The sequence below is a fragment of the Oryctolagus cuniculus genome, chromosome 4, assembly GCF_051225735.1.
Source record: "Oryctolagus cuniculus isolate XC-2025 breed Fujian yellow rabbit chromosome 4, ASM5122573v1, whole genome shotgun sequence".
Classification (NCBI taxonomy): domain Eukaryota; kingdom Metazoa; phylum Chordata; class Mammalia; order Lagomorpha; family Leporidae; genus Oryctolagus; species Oryctolagus cuniculus.
The window spans coordinates 68,275,942-68,288,812 of NC_142870.1; the positions used below are offsets into that span (position 1 = coordinate 68,275,942).

The window sequence follows — 12,871 nt, forward strand, 5'->3', positions numbered from 1 at the left end:
GTTTTATTGATGTTTTCAAGTGAGAGTTAATTAAAAATTGATATTTGTGATCATAATGTCACTGCTTTTGGAGTTAGCAGGATTTTATGTGACTGGTTTTTTGTTTTCTCTAAAGAGCTGTCTCATGAATGGCAGTGTTGAAGCTGTTAGCTGTCAAGAATTTCATGAAAAAGGATATACCTTTTGTAGTTATTAAAATTGTCAGCCCCACACCTGTGGATTTTAAGGGAAAAGTTTATTCATTCCAGTTGCTTTACAGTCACTAACAATGCCCATGTGTCTGTGGATAGGAAATAAAGCTTGCTAGGAAAAATAAAAGTGAAATCCTGGTGAACAAACAGCATCCCTGAAAATTAAGGTGGCTCTGTTGTTGTTGTTTAGATTTATTTATCCAGTAGTCACAGTGACAGAGAGGAGGGAGGGGAGACAGAGAGAGATGTCCCACCCATTGGCTCACTCCACAAATGCCTATAACAGGTGGGGCTTGACCAGGCTGAAGTAAGGAGCCAGGAACTTCTTTTGTGTCTCTCACCTGAGTAACAGGATCCCAGGTACTTGGGCCATCATCTGCTGCTTCCCAGGCACATTAGCAGGGAGGTGAATTGGAAGCAGAGTAGCTGGGACTGAAACCAGGCACTTTGATAAGAGATGCGGGCATCCCACATAGTAGCTTAACCCACTGTGCCACAATGCCTACCCCAAGAAAATTACAGTTTTAAGTTTTTATTTAATCTGCAGGATGGTTTATAGTTGGTCAAGTTTATGAAAACATCATCACTACAATAATCACTATTTATACAAGTACATACCAGCTGAAAATACAGAATATGGAAATAACAGAGTTACAACCAGTTTGGTAAATGCAGAAAGCAGAGTAGAATTAAATTATTTCTTCTGCATAAACAAAGAATTCTGCCTGCCAAACAGAAACCTCAGCAGTTCAGTGGAATTCAGTGGAACGTAGCTCAGAGTAGCTGGTTGCAGGAGGTAACAGTTCATCAAGCCTGCCACGCATTGGATCACCTGTTTCCCAGAGTACTGTTGTCCTGACATCCTACAGTTGGGTGGTTCGCTGAAACCAGTGGCAGTGAGTTCACACTCTGAGGGGTACGTGATGATGTTTGCTGGGAGCAAGTGATGAGTTACTTTGCTTAAAAGATCCAGTCATGGACCGGGATTCCTTGGTCATTCATGGCAGAGTGAGAAAGGTTTATGCTGTTCTTGTTTAAATAACTCACTTCCTAAAATTCTTATAATCATCCTAAGCCATTAAACAATATGAATTTACTTGAAGAAATTGTTTTTTAAAAGTTTGGAATTTTGTATACAGGTAAATCTTCCCTTCATGAATAAATACGTAGTGTCTTCTGGATACTAGCTGGTGTGGGCTGTAACGAAACTCCAGTGAGGCCAAAGAATCCCACATCTGCGTAAAAGAAATCTTTTAGGGTCAGGTTTTTGCATTGTATTACTGTTGGTGATGATACTGCTTTGATTTGTTCCTAAAATAACTATAGGGACTCTAGAAGGTGATGGTTCGTCACGTGATTTTCTTTTTAACCTGTGTGGTTAAAGTTGTGTTTTGAAATCACTGAAGTGGATGAGATTGTCATGAAAATGGAGTGAGTGTATGTAACAGCTGACTTTCTCCCAGAAAGGTGTTTCACATGCAGATGATAAAGACCAAACCAACAGCTGTGCTGCAGGTCTGCTTCTCATGTGTGCTTGCTCTGCTTCGCTGATATTGTAGAAAATGAAATTCTAGCTACATGCTCCAACTGTTCTTTTTGATCCTTACAAATGTGTACTACGTTTTACTATACTGTGATTTTCAAATCAGAACTCTTAAAAAATTTGTTTTTGCAATTTTTTGCTAGTACTTTATTTTAATAAACCTCAAAACCTGAAAAAAATAGATTTATGTGAACTGTTGAGTGAAATGGCTCATGTCAATTCTTCAGAACAGTAGCTGGTACATAATAAATTAAATCTTATTGTTAGTGGCTTGGTTATCTTATTTAAGAGTATGATTTTGATATATTTTCTGGTATGTTTCTCAATTCCAGCCATTTCTTTTTGTCCTTTGGTTTTTTCAAATCAGATAGTCAATCACCTATTGACATAGAGAAGGAATAACTACCTCAGAAGAGTGGAACAGACTTTTTAGTTTCCAAAGCTAGAGTTATGCAGTAGTATCAGCCTCAGGGCATTGGAGTTTCAAAAACCTAAGTGCCCAAAAGGCAAGGACATACTGTTCATGCCAGGAAGAGTAGATTGGAAGCAGCTTTTCTGAACCTAAGAGTGCAAAGGGGGGTTGACTGATGTCTATACTCAGGCACCAGTTTACATCCTGAAAAGGAGGCCATGTGCCCAGCCCCTGGGAGTGTGGGGCTCAGGGGAGTGGGAAACAGAATCTGCAAGTAGACATTGAGATCAAGAAACGAAGGTTCCTGTGCCTCAGTTCCCTCTGGGTGTGAGGGGTTGTGGGAAGCAGCAGGCCTCTCGGTCTAGACAAAGGAGTAAGTAAAACAGCACTGGAGAGACCCATAGAAGTTAAGGAAGAGGGTGTTGTAGATGTGAACCAGGGCAGCCTGAGACCCCATGAGGGACCCCCACCTCACCTAGTAAGCCGTGGTGATACACACTAAAAGCTGTGATGGTTTGACAGGAACACAGCTGTCTCAGAGAATGGCAGCAAGGGGAAATGGTTGTAACCAAGCATTCAAATTCCCACCCACAGCGTGGCATTATGTAAGCCCTCAAGAATATGGGCACAATGCTAGAGATCAGAACAATCATGGGGTGTCAGCGTGGTGGGTGGTTGAATGATGTCTGTGATAGTGATTGAAATTTAAGTTTCTGCCTCCAGGTGTAATGGCAACATGACATAAAAATGAAATTCAGTAAAAAAATTACAGAGAAAACTTACAATGTTTGCACACCTTTATTATAGAAAAATAGAGAAAGACAGATCTGTGGGGGAAAGTTACATTTCTTGGCTCTACTCTCTAGAATGTAAGTAGATGTAGACCAAGTGGGTGGCTCCTTGGGGTGACTGCAGAGAAAACTTCAACTGATTTCTACCATGCCTTTCATTTTATAGCAAGATGGTGCCCAGAATAACATTCCCTGAAATACCTCCATGGCTATATGAAGGATCCAGATTTCTTCCTAGGTCCATGAAAATAAAACAATGTAGAAAAAAATTTAAGCTCCTTTCTAAAAGAGATACAATTTACATAAAACATAAAGCTTTTGCAAGCAATCTGCCTCTACCAAATTCAGAATAGCCACGTAAAACTGTAGGCACAGTTTTCACATTATGAAAACTGGTGACTCCCTGAGTTAACATTTTTCATCTTAACAGATGTGTATTATTTGGAAACTTTTGATTTCTCTGTATTTTTTGTATTTATTTCCCCCAGTGATCCTGTGTGTTTGAGACCTTGCTCTTGACAATGGTGACTTTGGGAACAAGGGCTCAAATTGCTGGGGATTGTTATTATGAAAGAGACACACTGCTGCTTTTCTTCCCCGTATCGTGAGTGCACTCTGTTATTTCTTCCAGTTATAGCCTCTGGTTCTGCTTCTGCGAAACCTAAATTCCTTTTTTGGATAAAAACATAGCAGCATCATTCTCTGTTAGATCAAAGCTTTCCTTTGCTTTGTCCAAATCCAACCCCCATTTCTGTACTTTGCTTTCTGTCTTCAGGTGTTCGGGAGGCCCTTCTATCATCTGTCTACCTTCAGCCTGATTTGGGGCATGGCGGCAGTGGTGCTGTGCACAGCACAAGGTAAAGATGCGCAATTTCCTGACTCAGAGTCCAGTAAATGCAATTTCTGGGGTGGAGACTTTTTGGCCGCTGTTGTCTGTGCTGAGACAGCTCCATCTGTCTTGGAGTTGTGGGGGTGGTTCTTGCTGCTTACTGTGTTTTTCTGTTCCATGTTTGGTATTTAGGAGCGGTTTTTATAAATGAATTGGGCTTACAAAAACATCCTCTCTAAGTTAAAATAAAACATCATTTTTCACCAACTGAACTGAAAAACTTAAAAATAATAATTGCCTGTGGCTGAGGGATATGGGAGTACTTGGGATATGAATGAGTATGACCTTTTGGTGAGGGAAACCGACAGGAAGACTTCAAACTGGGTGTGCCCACTTTTTCCAGAAAAATACAAAAAGTAGTGAAACATGGAGTTTACATGGGTTCACATTGTGTAAAATATGTGCCTTTGTGGGGATGGCATTGTGGTGTGGGGGGTTAAGCCACTGCTTGCAAAGCTGGTATCTCGTATTGGAGTGCCAGTTCCAATCCAGCTTCCTGTGAGCAGACTTCCAGGACTTCCCTTCCTGGGAGGGCAGCAAAACATAGCCCAGGTGCTTAGGTCCCTGATGTCCATGTAGGAGGCCTTGATAAGTTCCAGGCTCCTGGCTGCAACCTGGCCTAGCCCTGGCTGTTGAGGCCATTAGGAGAATGAGCCAGCAGATGGAAGATTTCTCTGTCTCTGTCCCTTGCTCTCTTTCCCTCTGCCTTTCAAGTAAATAATGGAACTCAAAAAAGAAAAAAAAATGTGTCCTTGCCTCCTGCCTGCTGAATTTCCTAGTTCCTCCTCTGTCTACGGGAGGCTACCCCGCACTTTGCTACTCACCTTCTATTGCATTCAGTGTGACGTGGTGCAAGGCTGGGTAGTGCCGTGCACATCCCTGGTCCACGGGACCCATCACAGCGTTTACCAGCTGGCTGGGGGAATCTAAGTGGAAGTCCACGTAAGCAACAAAGAATTGTAAACTTTCCACCTAATGATTTCGTCCACAGTCAAAAATGAAAACAAAATCACTCAAGATTTGCACCGTAGTTTTGATGTCTTCCACTTGGCATTTTAACAACAATTTCTTCAACCCTGCTCTGCAAAGTTCTCAGCAAACAAACTTTCTGGAAACCTCACCCCTCACAACGGGAACTGCCTCCCGGAACTTTTCACATCGTCCAAGGGTGCACACCGTTAAATCGAATTCCACACCACTCAGACGTTTCAGAGTTCCTGTTTGTATTTGTGGCTGTGCCCATCCGTGCATTGCTGCTAGCAGTGAGAAGTTCTTTGTACTGCTGTCTTCTGTTTCCACTTGCCAACATTTTACCTAGATTATTAGTCCTTAAAAAACCAAAAGTTGGTGTTTTTTTTTTTTTTAACCAGGTCTCTATTTTGTGTACCATGCCATGATGCTTTTATCTTTATTAACTCCTTGTTATTATGGAGGAGGAGTGAGAGGTTTGAAAGGTGTATTCATTATTTAGCCTCTTTGGTTTCCTAATAAATATACATAGACTCTAACACATTATGCCCTCATTTTCACTGCCACCACTTTTAACTTTTGCTATGATTTCTAGTGTAACTGAAGAGTTTAAAAATGTATCAATTTCTAATTTATTGTATTGTGAACAATATTCAAAGCTATGTTAGCAACTTTTTTTGTTGTCTTTTCCAAGTTTGCTTTTGGGAAATGTTTCATGTGTATTTCAAAAAGTTAGTATATTTCTTTTTGAGTAAATTATGCTGTATGTGTATGGATACACATATGCATGTAAATTATATGCCTTATATAAATATATAAAAGTATTTTTAATGAAGTATATATAAATAAGCTTTAAAAATTTCTGTATCCCTATATAGAAGTTTTTTTGCTTTTTTTAATATATAGAATTGAAGATTCTGAGGGAAGTATAAAGACTTTTTTCCATTACAATTGCAGCTATATAGATTTTCCTTTGTAATTCAGTTAGTGTTTGCTATATATCGGAGTTAGGTGGTTAGGTGCATGTGGGTTCATGATTGATAGATCTTATTTTAGATTTCTTCTTTCTGTCATTTTTCTTTTAATTTTATTTTTTGACAGGCAGAGTGGACAGTGAGAGAGAGAGACAGAGAGAAAGGTCTTCCTTTGCCGTTGGTTCACCCTCCAATGGCCGCCGCAGCCGGTGCGCTGCGGCCGGCGCACCGCGCTGATCCGATGGCAGGAGCCAGGAGCCAGGAGCCAGGTGCTTTTCCTGGTCTCCCATGGGGTGCAGGGCCCAAGCACCTGGGCCATCCTTCACTGCACTCCCTGGCCACAGCAGAGAGCTGGCCTGGAAGAGGAGCAACCGGGACAGAATCCGGCTCCCCAACCGGGACTAGAACCCGGTGTGCCGGCGCCGCTAGGCGGAGGATTAGCCTAGTGAGCCGCGGCGCCGGGTCTTTCTGTCATTTTGAAAAATACATTCTCCCCTTGCTGTGCTTTTGTCTTCCATTCTTTTTTTTTTTTTAAGATTTATTTATTTATCTTTTGAAAGGCAGAGTTACAGAGAGAGTGGGAGAGACAGAAAGAAAGAGAGCTTCCATCTGCTGATTTCCTCCCAAAACAGCTACAATAGCCAGGGCTGGGTCAGGCTGAAGCCAGGAGCCAGGAGCTTCTTCAGGGTCTCCCATATGAGTGCATGAGTGCATTTGGGCCATCTTCCACTGCTTTCGCAGGCCAGCAGCAGGAAGCTGCATTACAGTGGAGCAGCCAGGAATTGAACTAGCGCCCCTATGGGCTGCCAGCATTGCAGTTAGTGGCTTTACTTGCTGTGCCACAGCGTCGGCCCTGTCTTCTACTCTCTTTGTCTGTTTTTATAGAAGTCCCGTTGGACTAATGACTACTTGTTCAATTTTTCTGTAATTTCTTCCATATCTTTATAAGATTGCGCCACATTCTAGAAGCATTTCATGGCCCATATCCCTTCTTATAATTTACTCTTCAGTGGTATCTAGCTGCTAAGTCAGTCAATCTCAAGACTCTTTTTTTTTCCATTTTCCACATCTCTAGTTTCTACTATTTCTCATTATACTTAAGTTATCACACTTATTCATGAGAGAGTATTTCTTGATTTATGGTATCTTTTCATTCATTAAGATTTGTAGGTTTGTAAAGTTTAGTGTTTATCTTCCATTGTGGTAGTTTCCTTGAGTATTTGGATATTAGCTATTATATTGAGATTTCTTATGAAGTCATTGATCATATCATAGATAGCCAGCACTGGAGAGGGGAAAATTAATTGCCATAGCATTAAGTGAAAATGGGGGCACCTTTGTGTGCCAAAGATCCAAAGTTCTCTTTGTATTGATAGCTTCACAGACCATCGTCCTGTGTATCTCTCTACCTCATGTTCTTATACTCACTCCAGGGCTTTGACAGCAGACACCTCTGGGTGTCCTTTTCTTAGGTAGTGCTGTGTGTGTGTGTGTATGTGTGTGTGTCTGTGGAATGTGCAGGGCTGTTTCATCTCATTCCCTTCAAATGATCACTCTGCTTGCTCTCCTTTAACCCTTTCTTGGTCCTTGCTTCTCCCTCTCTGAGCATGAACACACCTCATAATGCGCCCATGATTTTCATCTTCAGTCCCATTCATCCTCCTTTCTAGCCTAAAAAGATTCTTCACAATTTCTGATCACTAAGAGTTGCTTTCTTGTTTTTGTCTTCTACTTTTAAATACTGAGCAAACATTGCAATCCACATTTCTATACCAATGCATAGGTTTATAAATATAATTGGTTTTTCTTTATACTTTTCTCTTTCTATATTTGACTTTTGGTGTACTTTGTATTGGTAATGAGGAAAATGTGTGTGTATGTATTGCATTTTTAAATTTTTAAACTTTTATTTAATAAATGTAAATTTCCGAAGTACTGCATTTTTAAAATATAAATTTTTTTAATTCCATAGAGGAAGTGGTGACCCAGGATGAAAAACAGCTGCTAAACACACCTGCTTCTTTAAAATGCTCTCTGCAATCTTCCCAGGAAGTCTTAGTTGTGACATGGCAGAAAAAGAAGGCTGTGAGCCCAGAAAATATGGTCACCTTCAGCAAGAACCATGGGGTGGTGGTGCAGCCTGCCTACAAGGACAAGTTAAACATCACCCAGCTGGGACTCCAGAACTCCACCATCACCTTCTGGAATACGACCCTGGAGGATGAGGGGTGTTATATGTGTCTCTTTAACACCTTTGGGTCTGGGAAGATCTCAGGAACATCCTGCCTCACTCTCTATGGTGAGAGTCTCTCAGAATACACTGTCTGTATCTGAAAGTACATTTGCAAGAACACGGTTGTAGTGCCTAGTTTTTCAGGGTCCTAATCACAGAAAGAGTCACCGTTAGCCTTTCCTATCTGTACTGTCATTGTGGTCCTGGTTGTTTGCAGAGTTCATAGGGCTACCCTGAGTTCCTTATCTGGGGCTAGCTTTTCTCACCGGCATCCTTCTGTCAGCAAGAGTAAACCTGAGGAAGATGATGAGGGCAATGTTTCTGCATAAGCACAGACGTGATTCAGACATGGCTTTGCCGGTAGCAGTCATGTGACCCTAGATGGATTCCATCTCCCAGATTCTCTTTTCACAGGAGTTTCTTTGTCTGGACAGTAAATGTGGAATAGATCACTTCTAAGATCCCTTACTGCTGTAAACGTTTGGATCTGGAGACAGAGCCGGATTGGGCTAACCTGGAGCTGCTTATGGTGGTTCTTTCCATTTCACTTGCGGGTCCCTTTTTCAGGGTCGATAAGGGCATAAGCAGCAGAGCCTCTTCGCTGGAATGATGCCAGCTAGGGAAAGAACTGGATACCAAGCATTCTTTTGAAATACAAGAGGTTTGGTTTGATGAAATTGCCTTCCTCTGGACTGGCACCCAGCTAAGAGGAAGGATATAGGAATAACAGGTAACTTTGGCAGCAGTTTGAGGAGGAAGAAGACATACTTTGATAGGGTTGTGAGGGATGGTAAGGTGGGAGTTTAAGCACTCCAAGAATGTTGGCTGCGAGAGAAGAGCAGAATTATAGATAAGAATGCAAGAGGGTGGTGACATCAAATAGAAGTTTCTTAAGCTTATTTTGCTTGTAGTTTCTCCTGTCTACACAGTCCTATGTTGAGTTTCTTCTTCATTTCAACTGCTCTATTTCTCTGTCTTTTCCTTGCATCCCTTGCTGCCACCTCCTGTCTTCTATATATGTCATATTTTCATCATTTATTTTCCTTTTCCTTTTCTTCTTTTCTCTCATCTTTCTTTTTCCCACTTGTACTCCTTTGCTTATCTGTTATACTATTTTTATTTATCTGTTAAACTATTTTTTCTCTGAAAATCAGACTCCTGTGAGCTGGTAATCCTGTTCTCTTGCACCATTACCTTTCTAACTACATCTTGCAGTTTTTATCTAAGCTACTCTTTGATGCTCTGTCTGACTGTATCAGCCATAGTTACCTTTTTCCACTTTTATCACCTTTATCTCTCTCAGTGTGCCTTGACATTAGGAATATGGACTTTTTTAAAGGGTTTATTTATTAATTTTAAAGTCAGGGTTACAGATTGAGAGGGAGAGACAGAGACAGAGAAACAGAGATCTTCCATCTGCAGGTTCACTCCTCAAGTGGCTGCAGCTGGGACTGGGCCAGGCCAAAGCCAGGAGCCAGGAGCTTCTTTGGGGTCTCCCACATAGGTGCAGGGACCCAAGCCCTTGGTCCATTTTTCACTGCTTTCCCAGGAACATTAGCAGGGAGCTGGATCAGAAGTGAAGCAACCAGGACTAGAACCAGTGCTCATATGGGATACTGGCATTGCAGGTGGTGGCTTAACCCTCGTGCCACAGTGCCAGCCCCAGCAGTCTGGACACTTTGAATAGAGCCAAAGCTCTATACCTCCATACCCTCTCCACACTATTGCCACCCACTGCCAAGCACCCATCTCTTGAACCTGTAAGCATAAACCAGTCTTCCATTTAACAATGTTCTGTGATTATCTTGTGGGCTCTAAAACCAAATCACAGAAAAACCAGTCAGCATGGCAGAGATAAACCCTAGTTTTCAACAAAACATACACATTATTCAGGGGACTTTGAAAAGGGAACAGGCTATGACTGGCCTGAAAACAGTATCTTTTTCTCATAAGTTACTTATTTTCCCTTAACTGCATCAGGTGATCTCCAAGGTTCTTCCAACTGTCATTCTTTGACTTTTCTGGTCATGAGCTCCAAATTCCTAAATTGCATTTTGTGTATCTCTTTCAAAAAGGGATTTTCCAAGTCTCCTCTATACATTTACGGATCCAGCCCAAAGTCTCTTTTTCTGGGGCCCCTGTTCTGAAACTCCCCTGGTGCTTCTGATAGGTGCAGGATACATGTAGAGAGATGCTGGTTGGGGTTATTGTCAAGCTCTTTGAGAGAAAGCCACCCAAGGGCTACGTTGCCCAAGGAAGAGGAGCACAAAGTTACTAGGCTTTGGGCTATTGGGAGAGAAGTCTGTTGTTTGACATCTCCCTACTCTGTCCATTGAGCTAATTCTGCTACAGACAAACTAGAGAGAGGATCTGCCTCATCAAGGGCTTTTACCAGGCCAGTCTCCATCCTGCAAGTGAGAGACTGCAGCACAGGAAGAACTGGGAAGGCCCCACTATGGGTGGGATGTGTTACATTGTCCTTCAAGTCCCCCACTGCCTTTCTTTTAGGATCTTCCCTTCATCTGTCTCACGAGAGTAGACAAGTAGGTGCTTAACTGATGGCAAATCATAATTTTTTTTGTCCCAGTACAGCCCATAGTATCCCTTCACTACAAATTCTTTGAAGACCACCTAAATATCACTTGCTCTGCCACTGCCCGGCCAGCCCCTGTGATCTCCTGGAAGGTTGCTGGGTCCGGGATTGAGAACAGTACTGAGAGTCTGTCACATCCCAACGGGACCACGTCTGTCACCAGCGTCCTCCATGTCAAAGACCCCAAGACTCAGGTGGGGAAGGAGGTGATCTGCCAGGTGCTGCACCTGGGAAAAGTGATGGACTTCAGGCAAACCATGAACAAAGGTAAGAGAGGGCGGTGAAGATGGCCATGGTTGCGGCTGTGCGTTGTGTTCGCACCTAAAAGGCAGTGAGTGTCCTGCAGTGACTTTCACTCACAGCACAGGAGCTAATCGGGCAGAGAAGAGGGTAAGTTAGGAAAGAAAAACGGAGTTGAGTAAACAAAGCAGGCATTGCACTAGAGTTCCTTATTTGCAAGGGAAGTGTTCTCAAATCTCCAATGGGTGCCAGACACTGCAGATAGGACTGAACTCCGTAGATACTAGGATTCTTCCTATACACGAATAACTGTGGTGAAGACTCATTTATATATTAGACACGGTAAGAGATTAGCAACAGTAATAAACTAATATTTGTAACATTATAAAACATTATAAAAGTTTGTGCTTTGCTTCCATTATTACATCAAACAAAATTTGACGTACTTGCACTTGAATATTGGCAGTGGAGCAGATGGCTGAATCCACCACTAAATGACTAGTGAGCAGGTAACACGTGCAGCAGGAATGGGCAGGGTAGAGTGAGTGGTAGATTTCATCGTGATACTCAGAAGAGTGTAAAAACTAAAACTTAAAAACTGTTTATTTCTGAAATATTCTATTTAATATTTTTGGATTGCTGTTGACAACAGGTAACTGAAACCTCAGAAAGCAAGTGCAGCTAAGTTGGGAGTACTATACTTTGGTAAATGTGGTGCTGTATGTTGTCCACATCCCAAATGCTGCTGCGGAGATGTGTGTGTTTTCTTCTCTGCTAACATTTATTGAAGGTTTATTGAAGATCCTCTCTACCCATTCATGAGAAGGACAGTCTCTTCTCTCTTTATAGAATTCCATAGGCCAGCTACCTACCCATTTAAGAGACTGTGACATTGTTAAATGTGGTTAAGCATCACTCTCTGTGTTGTATTTCCATGGTATTTGAAGTGCCACAGGCAACACACAGGTGAACCATATTTACAGGAACTGCATGATATCATCCTGCCCTTGTACACTTAAATTTTACTATCTCCTACAATATCTACCCAACATCGTGTGTGTGTGTGTGTGTATATAGAGAGTGCTCAACAATGTTAATTTACTAAAAAGACTTTGAGTTGAACATGAAAAACACAACTATGTGTCAGCCTCAGTCCCTGCATTCAGAGAGCATCTAGGGAGTACAGAGAAGTGTCTGAGCAACTGCACTTAGATGGATGCTTCCCTAAGAAAGCTAAGGGCACCGTGGGAAGAGTGGAGGTGGATGAGATGGGCCAACAGCTCCATCTGTGGGGAAGTAGGCGGATTTCCTAGACCAAGTGACAGCTATGGCGGAATCTCTTTGTAATCTAAAAGGTGAGAAAGGGCGGTCTGAAGTGCCTTCATCATCCTCAAACAAAATGCCCCAGTCAAGTCTCTTTTTGCTCTCTTGTGTTTCTACCCAATTTTCTGTCCCTGGACCTCATAGATACAAGAGACTAGAATCATGGGTAAGAGAATAAAAGGAGCGGTGATTTTAGAGACAAGAAGACTTAGCAATAATAGCCACCGTTTTCTTCCTCTGCATAATTTGAACCACTGCCTCTGGACAAGGCACTTGATCATAAGTCTCCTAAAAAAGTAGTGTTGCCTTTTTTTGGAGGGGGCTGCATTTGAACAATAAAACCTGTGAAAACTTTCCTAAGTCTGCCTCATTGGTGCAGCGGCCTCTGAGGAACATCTACTGTAGGCTGTTCTGGGGTTTCTAAAAACCCAGGCTAATTAGCAGGTAGATATTTAGGTAAATCTGGTTTTAAAAAAAAAGGCTTGCAGGTTTTGGGTTTGAATTGGGGTTGGATGTTTATGAAGAGAGTCTCAGATTCAGCCAAGGCAGAGGTTCTATTCCTCTGAAAAACAGAGACTCTGAAGAGGAATCTGTCTCCTTTTCCAAGAATGCCAACTTTGACTAATATCACTTACGATGCATATGCATCATTTGTGCAATGTTTGTTCATTCTATGAAAATTCACTGAAAATCTTCCACCCTTAAAGCAATGT

At 42.0% G+C, this 12,871-nt stretch overlaps 1 protein-coding gene across 9 annotated transcripts in view; it reads left to right on the plus strand.

Annotated features, from left to right (window-relative positions):
• Positions 1 to 12,871, plus strand: part of CD200 (CD200 molecule) — a 38,430-nt gene that overhangs the window by 13,691 nt on the left and 11,868 nt on the right. For 3 of the 9 annotated variants that reach the window (XM_070071693.2, XM_008266951.5, NM_001329074.1), the window contains 3 exon segments: positions 3,713 to 3,794; positions 7,742 to 8,068; positions 10,590 to 10,862. In XM_070071693.2, coding sequence (XP_069927794.1) covers positions 3,713 to 3,794; positions 7,742 to 8,068; positions 10,590 to 10,862 — 682 coding nt within the window. 9 annotated transcript variants of the gene reach the window in all.